The sequence below is a fragment of the Bombus affinis genome, chromosome 5 (genome assembly GCF_024516045.1).
Source record: "Bombus affinis isolate iyBomAffi1 chromosome 5, iyBomAffi1.2, whole genome shotgun sequence".
NCBI lineage: Eukaryota > Metazoa > Arthropoda > Insecta > Hymenoptera > Apidae > Bombus > Bombus affinis.
This window is the reverse complement of record NC_066348.1, coordinates 7,313,972-7,334,237: the sequence shown is the minus strand read 5'-3', so window position 1 is coordinate 7,334,237 and position 20,266 is coordinate 7,313,972. Positions and strand designations below refer to the sequence as shown.

General features: G+C 34.1%; 1 protein-coding gene across 5 annotated transcripts in view; it reads left to right on the top strand.

Moving 5' to 3' along the window:
* LOC126916309 (cell adhesion molecule Dscam2) overlaps positions 1-20,266 on the top strand; it is a 307,369-nt gene that overhangs the window by 269,899 nt on the left and 17,204 nt on the right. For all 5 annotated transcript variants that reach the window (XM_050721989.1, XM_050721988.1, XM_050721987.1 and 2 more), the window contains exons 7-10: positions 15,095-15,241; positions 15,760-15,900; positions 16,713-16,903; positions 19,555-19,795. In XM_050721989.1, the coding sequence (XP_050577946.1) occupies positions 15,095-15,241; positions 15,760-15,900; positions 16,713-16,903; positions 19,555-19,795 (720 nt within the window). The remainder of the gene's footprint in view (positions 1-15,094; positions 15,242-15,759; positions 15,901-16,712; positions 16,904-19,554; positions 19,796-20,266) is intronic.

Sequence of the window (20,266 nt, the reverse complement as noted above, 5' to 3'; positions counted from 1 at the left end):
TTTCAAGCGTGTTTTAGCCGTGCTTCTCTCCGGCTTTATGCCTTTGTACAATTCCCGTGCCTCATTGTCCTTTCAACGACGACGACGACGACGACGCGTGTTCTCATGCGTCTCATCAGCGTAACGGTTGTTAAATCCAAATCGACAGCACATCGTAATCGACAAAGCAGTTTCAGACGATCTCGAAGCTTTCCCAGCTGTCATTTTCTTTCTTATTTCGCGACGTTTCGTTTATTCGCCGTCGACGACGAATTTCCATTTTCTTTTTCACTCCCTTTCGCTTTTTTTTTTTTTTTTGTTCTTGTTACATCAAACATCAGAGGGATCAAAGGTCAACATCAGACAGGATGCAGATATTCGAACGGATGTTTAGAGATCTTTGAGGTGCGAAGCGTTGACAAAAGAAAGCTTCTGATGAGGATGGAAGCGAGCTTTTCGCAACTGCACGAAGATGACGTGTGTGTTGTAGCGTGTAGTTTTCTTGAAAGGGTGAAATTTCGAGAGATGTAACTGATTTGAAGATTCGTAATGCAAGTGGAGAAATTAAATGATGTAACATTCTCAGTAATAAGTCTTCTCAAATCGTTTTAATCAAACACTAATTATGCTTACATATCCGACACTAATTATTCAAGAGATTTAACGGATATGAAGATTTATGATGAAAGTCGAGAAATTAAGTGATGTAACATTCTCGGTAATTAAAGGACTTAAAGCATTAAATCTGCTGACTCGGATTATTTTAATTAAACACAAATTATATTTGCATACCTAACATTAATTACGTATCTCGGATTACTCTAATAAATATACATTGGCTCACAAAATTATTTCGATATTCGTAGACCTTTTGTGAATATCTTGTGCGTGTTACATAAGACATTTTTAAATTCCATTAGCACTGTGCTAATATCTCGATTATCATGATTATATTGGTAAAGTTTGAAACTGATTCGAAAATATACATAGAAATTACAAAATATTTCTTGCAAGTATATATTTCGTAAAAAACATAAATAGATTCAAATAGTTCATTATCCATTATACTAAAAATCTCAATATCCAGTATGAATATTTATATTTAATGTTTGTCATATGGATAAATGTATAACGACTATAGAAAGTATCTGTACACTATTGAATTTATTATAACATTTATTAACTAATTAATTAAGTTCAACCAGGTTAAGTTTCGTAGCATTTCGTAATACTTTTCATATGACTATAAAAATTTAATACTCGTGTGAAACGATTGTGAAACCCGATAAAAAAGCTTCATTGGAAAGTAAAGGTATGTACAAGTACTTTCGTAGCCACTGTAGTTACACAAGTACTATACATTCGTTATATAATTACATAACTCATCAAAATTACAATATAAAGCATACCCAACATCGAACATGAAACGTAGAACGTTCTACCATACTCGAAAACCGAGAAAAATTGGTGAAAACTTGTTACAAAATTTGTACGTATGAGAACTTCGTCAATATAACACGCTTTACATTATCGAAATTATTTTTTAGTCTGCATCCGCTCGTTTAAAGCCGAAGTTCTCCACGTGTATGGATTTATAATCGTGAAAGGGGTTGATTTCAATTAAAATGCCGAACGTAGTGGCTGAGAGAAGTTTAAACGTTTATACCCGACACGCGTGCAAGTTTCATCGGTGGTTCCCGCATAAACAATCTCCGAAACAGTCTCGCTGGAAAATCAAATGAAAGAAAGAGAGAGAGAGAGAGAGAGAGGAAGGGGACGAAAAAAAGAGGAAAAAAAGAAGAGAAGTGGAGGTCTTCAAACTTCATTTTCCACGGCGCGAGACTTTCGTTGGTGCCTTTCTATAAACAATCCTCGAAGCACCCTCGGGGAAAAATACCGCCACTCTGCTCGAAACTTAATCTCCCTACTTCTTTTTCAGTAAATTTATTCGTAAATTCGTGCCACGCACCGCCGATACAAATTAAAAGGCAGACTGAAAATTCAACTATTCGTACTGGCCGGCTAATACCGTGAATTTAAATAGTTTGAGAGTTTCACGGTGATTTTGGTTTATTTTGGTCGGGATTAGACGAAGTTGGAAATTTGAGGTTTTACGGTAATGTGTCTAGAAAGGGGTAATTAATTAGTTTGGAGAGATCGATCTTCGCAATTCATTAGTTTTAGGAGATTGATTAGTTTTTAGATATTTAGAAGCCAGAAGATGTTAATTAATGTTAGATGTTCGAATTAAGAAAATGTAACAGAAGAGATAATAGAATTTATTGATAATGTATTTGGAAAATGGTGGAAAGATGGATAATTCGTCTTTTGTGTGTTTGCAATTAATTAATTTAGAGAGATTGATTGGCCTCTAACTGCTTGGAAGATAGAGGTTGTTAATTCATGATGGACACTTATTTAATTGTCGTTAGAGATTGGGAAGTTTTAAAAATATAACGAAAGAAATAACAGTATATCTTTATAGAGAATTTGAAAAAGGTGCAAAGAATAATCTTTTTTCTTTTGGTAATGATTTTCTTTTGGTATCTAAAGTACCAAAAAATCCTTTCCAACTTCATCATAACTTCCCAAACTCCATTACCTCAACGATTAATCAAGACATGCCCCATGAAACGCAACAAACAAACAAAAATCAGAAGAATGTACTTTAAAAATTTCCAAGAACCATTCAGACAAATTTAATTTTCGTCCCCCAACTAAAACACCTTTCCAGTTTGAATATTTTCTAAAGGCTACCCCTCCATTTCTGCTTTCTCTGTCCATTTTCCATCCTCTTTCTTTGTCCACATTTTGTCACGAAACCGTCCACTGTTTGCAATCGAGAGAGGGGCATCATGCACGAGGGTATATTACCATCTCGTCATGGCTGATGTTCGCTTCTGAATGCTTTTCCCCCGGAATATTTCCATATTTCTTCCGGTGACCATATTTGTTTTCGCTATTGCCGATATTAAAACCGGCGAAGCGCGCCACTTCGACGCGAACGTTTATCGTTCAGTTTTCCACAGGAGTCGTAGCGATTTCTTACGGGGCCCTCGAGGACATCCCCTACAGATGTTACGATTCTTATGAGAATAGAAAGGAATTCCATATTTCTGATCTCTAAACTGAACGGTTATTGATTCGAGATTGGCGGGAATTAATTCAAGGCAATCCGTGATTATTACAGTACAGGGTGATTCAGCTAAGTGGGATCACATAAAATATCTGACTTATTAATTAATGTATAGAAAAACTTTTCAGAAGAAAGTTACGCTGTCTCAAGACGCATATGTAAGAAATTTTTTACCGAGGTAATTTTTTTATCAAATTCCACGATCATCGGTATTTTCTTTTAGTGGAACCCTATATAATTTTGTTTAATTCCAAAGTCCAGGATTAGCCATGTTTTTAGTATACTTGATAAATTTTCAAACTGAATTTTCTCGGAAACTAAGCCGAGAGTGAAACAATTTTATTCTATATTTTTTCTTATTCTTTTCTCCACATGGAATCACGTAGTAACCGCTTTTATATTTTATATTATATTTACACATTATTCGGTCAGGTTCTGTACATACATTTTTTATAGTACGCACATTGTTTAGTAAATAATTGAAATTAATATCTAAATTTTTATCTAAACTTGCCTCACTTAACGAAATTTCATGGACACCTACTTTTGTTATCTGTCCACTTATCTTCGTCCTCGGCTATATATACATTAGATTTAAAACCAAAGTAAAACGAACAGACGCTATGTTACAACTTTTGTTATCTGTCCACTTATCTTCGTCCTCGGCTACATATACATTAGATTTAAAACCAAAGTAAAACGAACAGACGCTATGCATACACTGGACAAATCGTAGTTCCACGATACAAGTAGTCTACCAGTAAACAAACGTGAGAGAATCGGAAACAAAAGCGAAAGAAGAAGTCGAAGTTAGGTATGGAGAAATAAAGTCGTAACGCGACGACGCAAAGAGAGAGGAAAATGAGCTGGAGAACAAGAAGGCACGGAGAAGTTGCTGTGCAAATGTGTGCGGACACACTTACGCTTGAGGTGGCCAGCTTCTGCGAAGCTTCGCTGTCGGAAAGGAAGATTTTTAAGTTGGAACGTCTGTAATAGAAATGGGAGCTAGTTTGAACCGGAGAATGAGATGTCAACATTAGCCGTCCTCGTGGAGTAGTACCAATTACTGGACCGGCGGAAGATGGAGGCTTGAATCATTCACCAGCTTCCGGTCGATGGACCGTGCACGAGATTTGGTTCAGGATAATTCTGGTTCTGTTTGTTGAATGGTTACGAAAGGATTTTTTTCACTTTCGCTGATAAAATAATTTGTGTTTAAATTGATTCCATATCTTTTCAAGGAGAATTCAAATTTTAATTTATTGCTTTATCGTAATTTATTATAGTCATGCGAAATTATAAGAAGAAGGGAAAAGATGTTACAGAAATTACATAGAGAGTTATAACACAGATGATGCTTCTGTAGAATTGTAATATGGAAAAGTGTTTGAGCTCGAAATATTTATTACATATGTAAATTTGCCTAAATATTAAATGGATATAATGAAATTTTTATTCAAATATTAATACACATACATATAAGATACGAGGTATATAAAATAAAAAAGATCGGAGGGGAAAATTCAATTGTAGAATTTAAATTCGGTCAGATTAGATTTTGAAGTGAAAATGTTGGGTTTATAGTAATTAAAATAGTAATTTTACGATTTAAAAACTAATCTTTTTACATTTGTCCAATTGCACATTATTTTAGTACTATCTATAATATTTATACAAAAGTTAAGTTCTACAAAAGTCTTATTAATATTTCAACCATTTATCTTCGTTTATCAAATTTTCGTAAACGTTCAAAGAAATTAAAAAAAATAGGTTAAACAAATCAATTTAGCTGGAACATCATGACTAGCATTCGCGATTAAAACAAATTAGAAGTTCAAGCGAAAACAATTCCAAACTCGTGGGAATTCGATAGACACGGAACTTGTTAAACTCTGAAACTTCGTAAACTCGGAGCTTAGAGTCTTGGCCATGAACTTGCACCATCACTAGATCCCATTGCATTACTCGATAATTGCAATAACTGATTTCATAGAAACAAAATCGTAAATATTCTTCTCTTTTTCCAGCAAACAGAAACTGTCTTACAATGATATTCCTTAACAATTTGCTAATAATTTCTCAATATCCATGTACCATTGTAGCATTTTCTGAAGAGTTTAGATAACGAAATAATCAAAGGGTGGAAATAAAAAAGACTGTAAGCGCCTTTTCAAAAAAAATTCTTTTTCCCTTAAGAAGACCGTTTATATAGAAACCAATATCATTAAATATAGAGGCAAGTGTTAATTTGTAGCATTTCGTATGTGATATAGAATGTATGTTACATGATTCGTCTCCGAAATTAGGCTAAATGTGCCTGCGAACTTCTCCTGCTCGGGCATGTACGTTGTATCTTGAATTGCGAGAAGAATTTATTTTTATTTTCGTTGCTCGTCATTCGTTATGTGACCACTCCACGCGGACAGCGTATACTATAAATAAACGTAATATAAACACACATATACACCCGCTATACCTGTGGAAAACGTAAACGTGATGAGTAATATGAGTGTTGGAAAAAAATGGAACGACGAAGTGACGAGAGATGCAAAGGTAATGAACGAAAAAGAATTCGGACATCAAACAAGAATTATAATAGAGAAGAAAATAAAATTACTCGCCATCGACATTAAAGATAAATCTATTTCGTTTATCCCATCAAGACAGAAAATGTGTACTGGTACTTTCACTTAAAATATAAAATACCTTTTGTTATTGATTAACAAACCTTTGAAATATAAAACGAAAAATATTGTAAAATTATATAGAGTAGCACAGAATCTATAATAAATAAGTTTCGTTATATTCTATCGATAAAATACATTTCGGCGAACAAAAAGGTATTTTCCACGAAACTTTTGTTTCATCACTTGCAGCCTTATTTATTTCCGCTTTTCAATTTTTATTGAAATATTTTTATACAAATATCGCATACAAAATACAATGTAGATATCGATATATAAATCGAAATTTCGTTTTGGATATTAGTACATGAATATCTATAGTGACAAAGAAAGGAAGATTATTACGTTTAGTTAGAAAAATATAATAATTAATAAGACAAGAATTCTCACATGCACAACGATATCTTCCGATTAACATATCTGTTTAAAACATAAGAAAATCAAATTTAAAATTATAGATATATCAATCCGCAGCCCAAAAAGACCCTTCAACAGCAATCATCAACCCCCTCGAATAGCGTCTCGCCATCATCTTCGCCACGTAGTAAGCCCATTATCTTACATCCCTACCTATACTTCAACCTGAAGCACAAAAGAAAACCCATCGTCCCATCGATTGTATCGTTCCCCGGAGACGCGGGAGACACGCCATCCACCTTCGTCACCAACCCACCCGTTACCTCACCCCTTAACTACGAGCGCGTTAACGACGTTGGCACGTCGCCGCGATACGACGTCGTCGAAGGCTGCTCCGTCTACTGTTCTTGGGTCAGGATAGCGTCGCTGATAACGTTGCTCGTTGCGATGACTAAGGAGGACGCGCAGGTGTTTCCGTGCGACGCGACGTGCAGCATGCACAATGTTGGCCCAGTTGGTTACGAAACAAACGTATCATAGGCGGACACGACGTGATGTTCACCGTGATATCCTGCGTCAGCGGACACACAGTGCCTCGTGTATACCTGTACTGATACAGGAGACGGGAGGGAGAGAGAGAGACGATGAGGGAGAGGTTAGGTGGAAGGTGATACCTGTTACGTGCAACCGACCGACATAAATATGTATGGGACATGAATGGCTGAGCGTGTACAGGACGAGAGTAGAAGCGGCCCGTTAGCCCGTGCTGGATTCGGATGGACGGATGGGGGTGGATGTCTGTTTACGTATGGATGTTTTGCACACTCTTCGCGAGAAGAATCGAGAGTAATTTCGTTGCTGTGAATGATACGCCACGCGATGGTGATTACGAAAGAATTTGATAAATATTTTTTTTTTTTTAAGGAGGATGAACTGTGGATGTTTATAGATTTCCGGGGTGGTTGAAAGTGCAATTTTTAGTCGTATCGGCCTGTAAATTTTTTATCATATAAATGCGTTAAAGCATTGTACATTGTCGCGGAAACCATACACACGTGCTAATTTTCAAGTTGATCGGATATGCGAGAGTAGGCGAAAATTCAGTTGCAAAATTTTCTTAAATACAGGTGAAACTAGATAAAAGTGTGTAAAAATAAATATAGTATATTTAAAAGTATGTATATAAAATATTCGAAGTATGGTACTTGTGAAGTATATATTTAATATTTAGGGGGGATGAGTTTTGCAAGACTTTTATTAGGCGATTAGGGAAGCGTTTGCGAATTACTTTTTTCCTCGGTTTAGGGGAAGAATGCACTGCATATGATTAGATATTTATAGGAAATTTGGAAACGGCAAAATACATAAAATATTCAAAGTATAATACATTTGCTAGGTGTAATATTTGGGAGATGAGCATCACGGTAGGATTTGGTTACGTATGAATAGTTCGTACTTTCTTCGCGAAGAATCAAGAGTAATTTCAATTCATTTTCATCAACTTTCATACGTATTGCTGCGAATAGTACACGACGCGATGGGAACAATTTAATAGTTTAAAGATTTTTTCTTGTCACTATGAAAATTCGATACGTACGTATTTACAAGGCATCAGGGAGAATAGACATTTACGAGGGACGTCGTTTGAAAATGAATTGTACGACAGGTAGAATTGACACGTGAAGCGGAATAACGTCAATCGAAGAAAGGACTTTGAACGGTATTTCATAGAGGCATTTGTACCATGGAACGTACACTTGCTGGCATGTTTAAACATTTGCCAATATTTCACTGTCCCTTCGCGTTTCCTACGAAATCGATAACGAATAGGGGTAGAATGAAACGATAGAATCATTTTATGGAACAAATCGCTGCTTCGAGTGGTTTCGTTGATATTTCAGAACAAATTCGACATAAAGCTCTTTAAAATTACGTTTGCAATGTGTTTTATTTGAAAAAAAATACAGATATATAAAATTGTATTGCACTTTTAAAAGAAAGATTAAAGATTTTATTACCCGTAACAATCAAACATTATATACAAATGCCTCTTTCATCTACAAAAAATAGCGAAAATGTTTTGCTATTTCAGATTTTCCATTGCAATAAATGACTATTTTGAAAAAGTACGAATAAAATTTATCAATTTTTATAGAGGAAAAATAGATAAACTATGTTTTCCTTCGTTAAAGTAATACCACTGTTTCGATAATATCACAGACCAAGCATTATAATAGCCAAAAAATTAAATTACTTTCTCACGCTTCGAAGAGGCCAACTAAAAATCATTTTATTATCTTATTACTCGATGAAACAAAATCTGGTTCATGAAAGGATTATGTCATAAATTATTATCGAATAAAATTAAATTACCTTTTTACGCTCGAAATACCACATCTAGGAATCAGTTTGTTATTTCATTACTTCGTTAAACGAAAAATTATTTCGTAAAAGGATTGTGTCGCAAATCATAATCGAGTCAAATTAAAAATTACTCTTTCACGCATGAAAAAGAAATTCAATTGGATGTTATTTTATTATTTCATTACTTCGGAAAATAGGATTATTCTTCCATCAAGAAAGATTATATCACAAATATAATCGATTAAACTGAAATTATTTTTCCAAACTTTAAAAATAATTTTACTATTTTACTAATTCGTAAAACGCAATTGTTTTTCTACTAAGAAGGATTATGATACAAAATAAGAAACTAAATCGAAGAATCTATTCTTTACGTTCATTAATGATGAAGCATAGTAGAAAAATAATATAAACTATTTTAAAATAATATATTTGGATAAATAATACATATGTATAATAAATAAAGAAATATAAACAATAAATAAAAACAACAAATAGAAATAATACGTTTTAGAAAAATAGTACAAATTTTTTCAAAAACTAATTAACCATATAACTAAATATAACTAAATTAAAACTATTATAATCTCAACATGAAGATATTAATCAAAGATCAAAGTTTTCGAATTTCCGTGAAATTTACTCAAATTAAAAGCTCCGTCACTGCTACAGTTTCTCCATTACTCCTTTAAATTATTCAAAAAACAGCTCGTCTATATTTCGTTGGCATTGGTTCAAAGGTCGTGCGTGGAATTATTCCACCTTTGTTCGTAAAAATATTCTTCTTTCTTGACTCGGTTCTTATAAGAAAAGGGGATCAAATGGGATAGTTTCACAGGCGAACGAACGCTCGATTGAAATACGTGCCAGGAGAATCTGTCGCGAACGTGCGTCCATAGGGCATTCGAAGATTTTACAAAGTAGTTCGAAGCTTTTACGTAAACGCCTCGTCTTCCGTTATATGAACTTCTCGATACTTCGGTTGAACGAAAGAACGATCGTCTTTCACTGCGCTTTCGTCGCGTAATTATCGAGTGAGAAGTTTCGTTCAACGAAATTTTCGAAGTTGCCACAAGTTTCTGCAAGATTTTGAGGCTCCTACGAAAATTGGAGCATGGAAATTTCCAGATGTGTATCAAGTGATTTTATATTATTAAGGTAGTTTTGAGGAGAACCCTGTGGTTTAATAATACTCGAAGTTGTTCGCGATTATTATTTTCAGCCGGATATAATTAAACTTGGTTTTCGAAAATAATTCTTCTAAAGTTATTCTTTTTACGCAAATATTAGAGACATTTGTGATTTTTATCATCCTTATTTTTGTCCTTTTCAGTACGCTTTACAGTGGCGTGTAATAATTAGTAAATATTAACAACTAGTCCATCATTATAAAATACAATAATAGATGTTCGTTAAAAATGAATCTCAATTTATTTTCCCTTTACTAAAACATAATTTTATAAAGAATATATTAAATATAATATTTGAATCATATATGTATACTCAATAATAATACATAGTAGTACTTAATAAATACATAATACAGCCAGATAATTTTTATGGCCAATTATAAAAATGGCAAAATAAACAGAAACAACTATAACAAACAATTCCAATTCAAACCTTAAAACGGTGTTACAAACGAAGTCACATGCTATCTTCAACGTCATAAAAAATGTACCTGTTTCTCTGGAGAGCACGCGAAGCTTGGAACAAATTACCAGAGAATTTCCAAACTGGAATTGTTTCTCGACGTTAATCCCCTTTTTCTTTATGAATCTCCATGAAAGGAGGAATTTTTTCGAGGAAAAAAGTGCTGAATGTTTCGTGTGTTCCGTTGTTTCACTCGGTGTCTGAGACAACGACGTGACAAGAGGGCTGGATGTTGCCCTTCTTGGAGAAAATGAAAATGCGCCATCCAGACGCTGCGAAGACGACAAAGCTTGGCCGACAGACGTTTGACACGAACAGCCGCCGGTGTGACTCGAAGAAAAACTTCAAAAAGAATCGATAGACCTCGGCGCAGACCCTTTTTCTCCTCATATCCTGTTCCTGCGAGAGGATAGAAGCCTCGAAGACGTGTCATACCTTCTGATATTGGGGATAATGGAAGTGTCGTAAAAATGAAAGCCACGTGTACCGTTTTTGGTACATTCAGAAACTGGTTTTCAGATCGAATAATATTTTTGTCATTGATCGATAAAATGCAAGAAGACAATCGCTGTTAACTGTATACTTTAATTTATAATCAGCTTGTTTTTAAATTTATGAATTCATCGTTATCGTTATTACAGTAGAAACCACTTCGGGAATTTTCAGGGAATAAACAAAGAAAGACGTAAGGCTAATTATTTTTGTATTTCTTCTCCTCTTTTTTCATGTAATAAGTTTTACAAAATAAAAGTCAAAATATCTACTAAATTAGTAGTGTTTCCAAATAAATAGATTAATAATTCTTTATAGAGGATTAAAAAATATATGGTTCCATTAAAAAAAAACCGATCATTTTGAAATCACGAAAAATATGATCTTAAGACATTAATAGGGATATTTGTCTCTTCGTACCAAACAATTTATTTCTTCGTCATCTTTACGTGTCGCTGAAAATAACGAAGACATCGCCTTGTAACGAAGTTAAAGGCGTATTTATACGCCTTCCGCGGTTAAAAGAATTGACAATAAGTTTTCAGATAATTTTACATATTTATCAAAGTCTAAATATATTGAACATCGAACGAGAGAAAAAACTAGGGGTACAGTCGATAAAGCTCGAATCGATTGCCACTGGCCCGTTTCCTGCGACTCCACGTCCACGTATCCATCCTGATGCCTCGTGACAGGAACGTGCATGCGCCGTCCCACTGGTGGACGACAGTAATCGTACTTCCGATTCGCATAGGGCTGTCGAGCTGCAAGTTACGAGCTATTTATCTCCGTATTTTTATTCCGTCGGGAGAGGCGATATTAAATTGCTTCTTTCACATCCAAGAAACTTGGCCCCGTCGGGGCTGTCTAGCAACCTCATTTCCTGTTTCTTTCAGAGCCATTCACGTATTGTTGGTTACATTCGTGCGTAAAAACGTTATTTGATGTAATGAACAAAAAGACTGTGTGCGTACTTAGGAAATAAGCACCAGCTCGAATGTTCGATCGAGGGTAATAAATAGCTACTTTGGTTCGTTCGATTCCATTGGAAATGGATTGGAAATATTTATTGGGTAGAGAAAGAGAAATGTTTTGTCGTGAAGTTTAAAAAGTTTAAAAAGGAGACGTAGAATGTTGGGGAAGACTGTTGCGTAGATTTTGGAATTCCTATTTTTCTGGCTTTTGTTAAGCTGGTTATTGTCAATAACAATAGAAGGTACGGGATTTTAAATATAATTAATAATATAAAGAGTATAGAATTCTACATATTGTTTGTGATATAAAAATATTCTTGATAAAAAGATATTATAAATAACAGTGAAAGCAAAGAATAACGTTTTCTTTGGCTATAGAAGATATAGAATTCCAGATACTGTTAATAATATAGAAGATACAGAGTTTTAACTATTGTTAACAATACAAAAAGCTTCTTGATAGAAAGCTACCGAAGAACAATAGAACCGAAGAATCTCGAAACTTGTGGAAACTCCAACGATACAAAAAGCTGGCAATCCAAACTACGAAGTAGCTTCGACAAGTAAAAATGAAGACACTAAGTGAAAACAATCTGCACATCACGATCGTTATGAGGAGTAATTTCATTTTCGCTGAACCGGAGGATTCAAGGGTTACTCGAAATGTCCGAGCGTTTACGTTGGCGTGGAGGACAGTTACACGCGAGCAGCTTAGTCGAAATCTGGTGGACGAGGCAAGGATCTTGAAAAGAAGCAGAAAAGAGCCGAGGTCCGAGGCGAATCGAGCGGCCATTGGTTCCGACTAAATTGAAAATTTCACGCCTGACGGTACGTCGGCAGCGGGATTTCATCGACAGATACCGAGGATTTTGCATAACCTCTCGCGCGGATTGGAATCGAGACGAAAATATCGAAGCTATCGCGTTATTTCCCCCGGATCCATGAAATCCACGCATAACCAGCTTTTGTTTTCGATCGAGCCGACTGCTTCCGGCCTCCTGAAGCCGCTTTCCATCGGAAACAGTCGCGCTCCGAAAGGAATATCGGCTTCGATCGCGTTACGAAGATGTGCAAAATAAAATTGCTTTGTTTCCTCGTACTGAATGCGATTGATTGATCGAAGATAAATTCTTTTAATAACTTCCTGTTTTATTTGTAATCTGTTATAGATAATGACAGGTAAATATGGTAACATAATGCATATAAATAATAGACATTGAGTCCATTGAGACATCTTCTGTTTGTAATGTGTGTATATACATGTTTTAATGTAGTTTGAATCTTTAATTTGCTTTCATAGTTTAATATCGATTAGAAGATTGGAAGCTACGTAGAAAATTGTTTTATCTATTGGATATTGTAATGAATTTAATGTATATATGACGTTTTATATATTTTTGCATATTTCGCGCATTCTGTGCACTTTTAACAATTTGTTATAATCGCTGTTGTGTTTTATCTTCATTATATGGAGCATTATAAATTATGAAACATTGCATCGAATGTTAATGTGTTTTTATTCTTAATGAATTTTACATGAATTTAATAATGTTTTACATTCATTAAATTGATTATGTAAAAGTTTGTAAGCATTATATTTAATGTTATTTAATTTCCATGATGAATTGTTAATTATCTTTTGCGATTTCTATATTCATTCGAATGATTTTCATGTTGAATGATTAATATTTTTAAACTGTACGTAACAGAAGTAAATTTGTAATTCGAATTAAAGTTCTTCCGATATGAAAGGTAAACGATACACTTCTCGTTTGTCGATTAAACAATTTTTCAAGATTCTAATCATTTTTCGAACCACAGAAGCTTCATAAAACTTGAATTTATTGAAAAATTTATTTAGAGAATCATCAAAATGAAAATACGTGTTTCTATACCGTTAATAAAAACTATTTTCGATGGAAAAATAAGTGAAATATAAATAACGTACAGAGCATAATGATCTATAAGTGTATTTTTTCCATCAAGCTCTCACGAAATATTAAAAACAAAAAAAAAGAAACGAGATATTACACACAAAATGAATTAATACACGAAGATAGTTCTCAAAATAATCCAACAAAATGTATTTATCACGCAATTCTTCATTTATCAAATTTTATTACACACAAATATATCGTGAACGATACCAAGAGATTGATGATACTTTCCAGCAATTTTAATATTTATATTCATTACTTACTTCCATAATATTATTTATATCATAATACATTTATATCCGCTAGCTAATAAATCATCAAAGGCGTTGTCCCCATTATATAAATTATTACTCGGTGAAGAATTGAGGAAAACGAACATTAACGGTCAATTCTACAGGATAGTCGATGAAATTTCAAGTTGAGCTTCGTTTCATATAATCTACGTACACTTTTTATTTATCGGGTAGACATTCATCTCGTGTATCTAATTTATTGATAACGATTAAATTGGGAGATAAATTCCATTGTAAATTGTCCATAAGTACTGGAATATCTGTATTCTTTCGTTAAATAAATTATTTCACCATGCTACATTCGCGGATATAAATAGCAGTAAGTAATTTCACGAGTCGGAAGAACATTTTGTTTTTCGCGATTTTTAATGTACGACCTCGTAATATATGACGTGTTTCCGGATATACACCGCCGTTGCAACGGAAGTTAAATAAAAAGCTGTGCAAAACGAGGACGCGCGAGCGAAACGTTGAAAAATGATATTTCTCGCGGGCTTTGGGCAAAAACGCGTGAAATCGAACAACGAATTAAATGATACGATGCACGATATATATCGATAGTCTGAACCGTGGGAAAGTTGTACAGCTTGTAAAGCTATTTCAAAGGGATTATTTGAAACGTGGCGTTCGCAGGCCGCGTCAAATACTGGAGATTAACGTCGGCCGCTGACGTATTGCGTTACTTTGACGATGTAATTCACCAGTCTCATCCGTAAACGCCATAAATCACGCTGGACTTGTAATTAAAACATTTACTGATGACAAGAAACAGTCTAAATGAAAGCTTAAGGAAAACTGGTATTGTAGCGGAATAAAAACTGCAACGCTGTTTAATCGATTGATTATGGTACCTTTAGGAGGTGTACCATTTAATCATCGATAATAAATTGAACCTCTGAGAAATCAATTTGATCACGCTGGACTTGTAATTAAAACATTTATTGGCGCCAAGATTCAGTCTAGATGAAGACTTAAGTAAAATTGGTACTATAGTACTTAAAAAAAGACTGCAGTATCGTTCAACAAATAAATTATATTACTTTTAAGAGATATCATTTAAAAGTTGATAATAATTTGAACTTCTCAAAAGCGAAACTGATAAGCTTTTTACGCGACTGTTAATTTCATAATATCGTAAATTGAACTAAATTCAATGTTTCCCTTTTTAATCAATTCCTTTGTCAATTTTAAGATTTTTCTTAGTGAGAAATTGATTTGATCGCAGGTGGAAGGTTCGTGGTCACGTCTCAGGGGGACCTGCATATCCGAGCCGCCAGACCGGAAGACGGCAGAGCCACCTATTCGTGCTTAACTTTTCACGCGTTGACCGGTGAAAGAAGAAGAAGCGAGCCTGCAACGTTAACAGTCGCAGGCATGTCACTTGTATTTTTACATAAACCATATTTTTCTCTTACTGCTGAACATTTCTCTGCTTAAGCATTCTATCCTCACATTACCGAGATTCTCTTGCTGGAAAGCAAATTTAGATATAATGTAACTATTACTAAAATACCGTTTAATCTTTATATCGCTATGAAATTGATTCATTATTATCCTTCAAGTATCATATCATTTATAATCATAGCAATGTTACAATTTAATTTATACTTTCACATTCACTTAACATTCCATACTACGAATTACAGAAACTTAAATTTGAATGAAATTTTAATTGAAGTATTAAATAACAATATCGATTGCAACATTGTTTAATTATTATTTCATTCATAATTGCGTCGATATTAAAATTTCACTTGGACTCCTATATTTACTCACATTCCGTATTATACAATATGAATTATATTATAGAAATATTGATGTAAGTTCAATTTTCATCAAACTATCAAAGAGAATGAATATTTAATAGAATATATATCGTTTAATTCTTAGAACCAACGGGATCTATGCCACCACGGTTGATGCAGAGATCTCAGATCGCCATCTCTGCTGAAAGCGGCTCGGACGTTCATCTAACTTGCTCAGCCCAAGGGACTCCACCACCACAATTTACCTGGTATCGCGATGTTAACGGTTGGTTTAATTACGGGATTGTTTACTGTGTAATCTAAATGCACTATAGCGTCAGATAATCCAACGCGATCAAACCATATCAGATCATAAACATAATATCGTTTAAATAATTATAATTCTAACGATTGATTTTAAAAAATAGATCTCATGTGAATTTGGTTACAATGGTCACTTCATAAATTTTATACAAAAACATTTGTTTGCAAGTTTGTGCAATAAACATTTAAATATTTGCCATTAATGTGCTATTAATGCTGTCCTCAAATTATACAATATCATAACCACAAGATTTGTAATATGATCAATTTTGAAAAGAATTATACACACAATTAAGAATTTTGATTGCCATTTTCTATATGTCGTGCATTCTACCGTAAGAAAGCAATGTTTAAGTAATTCCACGAATTTAAATAAAGAGTGTAATAAAAAGTAAGATTATTTCGTCATATTGGTGGTAACAGCAAAATTTGGAATTTTTACGTACTGATTGATGAATCATAAATGTTAATTTTTATTTCTATACTATCCAATTCTTTATTAACTTATATACTTCCTAATTATGCTGAATTATACAATTGGAATAATAATTGTAATAAATGAAAATGATAAACCTTCGTGAAATCAAAACTACAATACATACATCATTTATGTTAAATTTTACGCCAATCAGTTCAATCTAACAACTTTATTCCCTTCCATTCTTCGTCTTGAACGAAAGTGTGCATGAAAATGACGAGGTACGATAACATGTAATATCCCGCGTTAGCGAGAGTAGTATCGAGCAGCAAGCAACGAATATCCTGTTGTTGCAGGTCATTCGATACCGGTGGAGTCATTTGGTCGAATTCAACTGTGGGGCGATTTAATGCAAATTCGCCGCGTGGACGCTCAGGACGCAGGAAGGTACATTTGTCGAGCCAGCAATCAGGTCGGCGAGCAACGAGCGGAAACACACCTGTCGGTTACGTCAAAACTTAACGCACGAATACAACCCCGAGTTCAGGTAGGATTTGGATTTATTACCTTCATTGCTGTGTAATTTTACTTGACTTAAAAATTGCATATTTACATACAGTGGTGTGAAAAAATCTTCGTAATTTCTCATATTATGATAAATAAAGAAATATACATAGTACATATATCATGGATTGTGGCCTTTTCAACGATAACATATCTGCGATAGATTATAGTGTTTTGCCTTTTCTTTGATGAGAGATTATTAATTATATTTTTTTTTCATTTTTCATGTTATCAAGCGTACTTCATATTTTCTCAATAATAACAATAAGAACGATTTATTTTATACTTCCATTATATAATAAAGGATTATCCTGCATCAAAAGTCAAATAGAACTAGTCAATAGATCGTGAGCTACTCGCTAATATGACGTCAAGTCATTTCCAAAAACCTTTTCACACTTTGTTAGTGAACAATTATGATACTTATACTTTTCTTGAAGCTATTGAGGGATAGTACTTTTTATGATGAGATATGTTTAATACTTAAGAATTGACATAATTGTACATGAGAAAGCACTCTATATGTCTAAATGTTTTTCATTTCTTTACTTGTTGTAATATAAAGAGGAGTTCCGAGATCTGTTTTATGTCACTGTTCATATATGTTTATCTATACCATTTTTAATTTTATAGATTTTTTATTTGTTGCTCATGTTTTAATTTCCTTTCTTCTATTTTAACTCTATCTTTTATGTACTATATCTTTCATTCCACTAGTAAGCCTATATTCTTCTTACGTCCTCTATGTTCTTTACTTTATCACTTCCACTCTCTTATTATGTTATAAATTCTATTCAAGTAATAATTTTTTTACTATATTAATTCTACATGCTTTTCCATAGCTTACAGACCTCTTAAATCTGCTCGTATTTTATTCTGTACTTTTTATTAGTACTCTCAATAACATCATGTTGATCACTTGTAAAGTCTTTTACTCTTGCTAAAAGTGAAATTAGAATACTATTATGGACACAGGCATATGAATATCTTTTTTATAACTTATGAATTTTTAAATATGAATTCTAAATCACTATCTTAAAAAATTTGAATCTTGAGCTTTAATTGTAACAACGAACATAAGGACAGACCATAATCATGACTTCACAAATCGTAAGTCATAGGTACTGGTGTCGATTTCTATGAATTCATAAATCACATAAATTGGCAAGGATTCGTTAAGCCATCGAAGTCGACTATGGTAACTCTCAGGCTACAAAATTCAATCGCGACCATTTCTGAGTCATAAAATCCAATTACAATTGACCCCAGTGTTCCGCAATAATGAAGTACTTATCATAAGTGGCAGCTATGACACTAAAACAATTACTGTTAACTTTTATGACTATCGCGCCAGAATCGCAGAAATAACGTAAAGATCGAACTATGAAGATTCCAGATAACATATTCCTCTTATCACTCAAAGTATATGCGTGTAAATATATACATGCATATGCAATTAGCAAACTGCAGGTAAAATGTGAAATTCCTCTGATTTTTATTACCAAGATAAATTCACGATCCTATTAATCTCAAATCTCAAATTGTTAATTGTGTAAAAATGTACATGTACATTTGCATCATTTCTATTTCAATTCATATGTATTACGTCACAACTGAATCAAGTATAAAGTACTTGAATTGTAAGCAATTTGATATGTGAAAATATTTTCGTTCTCAAAATAACGAAAAAGCAGAGGCTCGTGAAAAATGACTGCCTGAAGACAATTTTTCTTTCGTATGATTAATTGTAGAGGATGACTACCTAAGGATACCTACAGATAAATTGATGAATAAAACTTTCGTAGCTATCAGACGTCTTACAGCAGATCGCTAGAAAGACGGCATAAGAAGATTTGAAGATGGTACTGCTTGAATTTTCACATATATTTTTTAATAATATTAGTATATGTAGAAAATATTACTGACAGTTCACGCATCTTATACATTCCATTTTTATGTAATCGTATTCTGCTTACATTAGTAAAGATAAGAAATGAAAATCTAGGAAGCAAATCCTTTGAAGACTTGTTCTCCAACTTTATTCCTATTATTTCAAACAGTAGCATTCTACTTACACTACCGAAGATAAGAGACGATTATCTGAAAGGGAAGTTCTATAAAATTACATACAAGTCATTAAACTGTCATCACATATAACGATTTCCTAAACAAGCTTCAAATCAAGAAAGAGTTTAAAAAGAACACATACAATCCAACATTATATTATTTCATACAATCACTGTACCCAGAAAATCTAACGCCGTAACAAAGAATCCCAAAGAGCTTCCTAACACGGAAACTCTCACAAACATCTCAACGCTTACCGCGTAAGTTCAAAATCGAATCTCCGCTTCGACGATTCCATCCATTTTCCACAAGAGACTTTTCTTTCCAATATATACTCTTCCATATACTCTATACTTTTCCGCGAGATCGATTAAATCTTACAAACTAAAAGAAAAAAAAAAAGAATAAAGAAAAAATGTGAGCACCATGAAACAGTTGGGCGATCAACGAAGCGGATGGGCAGTGCAGTGTTTGCGTCAAAGGGGGAAGGATCGTGCAGCTGCGTAAATCGCGGCACGGGCATTAACTTTCGAGCACGAATCGTTAACCGTTTCCCGGTATTTACAGATCATCAATTCCGGGGAGTCAGCCACTATGAATTGCACGGTGGAGGGTTATCCGGTCGAAAGCGTCGAGTGGTTGCACGACGGTGTGCCGGTATTGACCGCGCAGGACACGAGAATCAGATTGCTGGCTCCTCTGGTGCTTGTGATAGGCTCGGTCGGCCGAAAGGACAAGGGGATGTATCAGTGCCTGGTCAGAAGCGACAAGGAGAACGCGCAGGCTACCGCCGAATTGAAACTTGGAGGTACATTCGACTGAATCTGATAAAGACGACATACGTATTTGTGATTCGTTGGGTTTCAATCGCGTTATTAGCACGTTGAGCTTCGTTCTGACGTTTCGTGAACATTCTAGCTCATTTTTACTCGAAGCAGATCTGAAACTGAAGGTTTCGCGCCACCATTTTTAAATCTTCATTTTCAGGTCAGGTTCCACACGACTGAAAGATGAATTATAGATATCATCATCTAGTCATCGTGAAAGTTCAAAATCTAAAAATCTGATAGAGGTTTCAGAATTAGTTATGACAGCTTGAATGGTTATATTCTTTCGTTGAACTAATTAGTCCACTATGTGGAGAGATACATCTGATAAAGTCTTGTTTAGATTGGACAAGTTGCTTGAATTCAAGCTTTTAAATGAAGACTTTCCTTTGCTTGTACCACTTGCCTCAAGAACTCGTTAATTGAATGGAAACATCGAATAAGAGCTTATA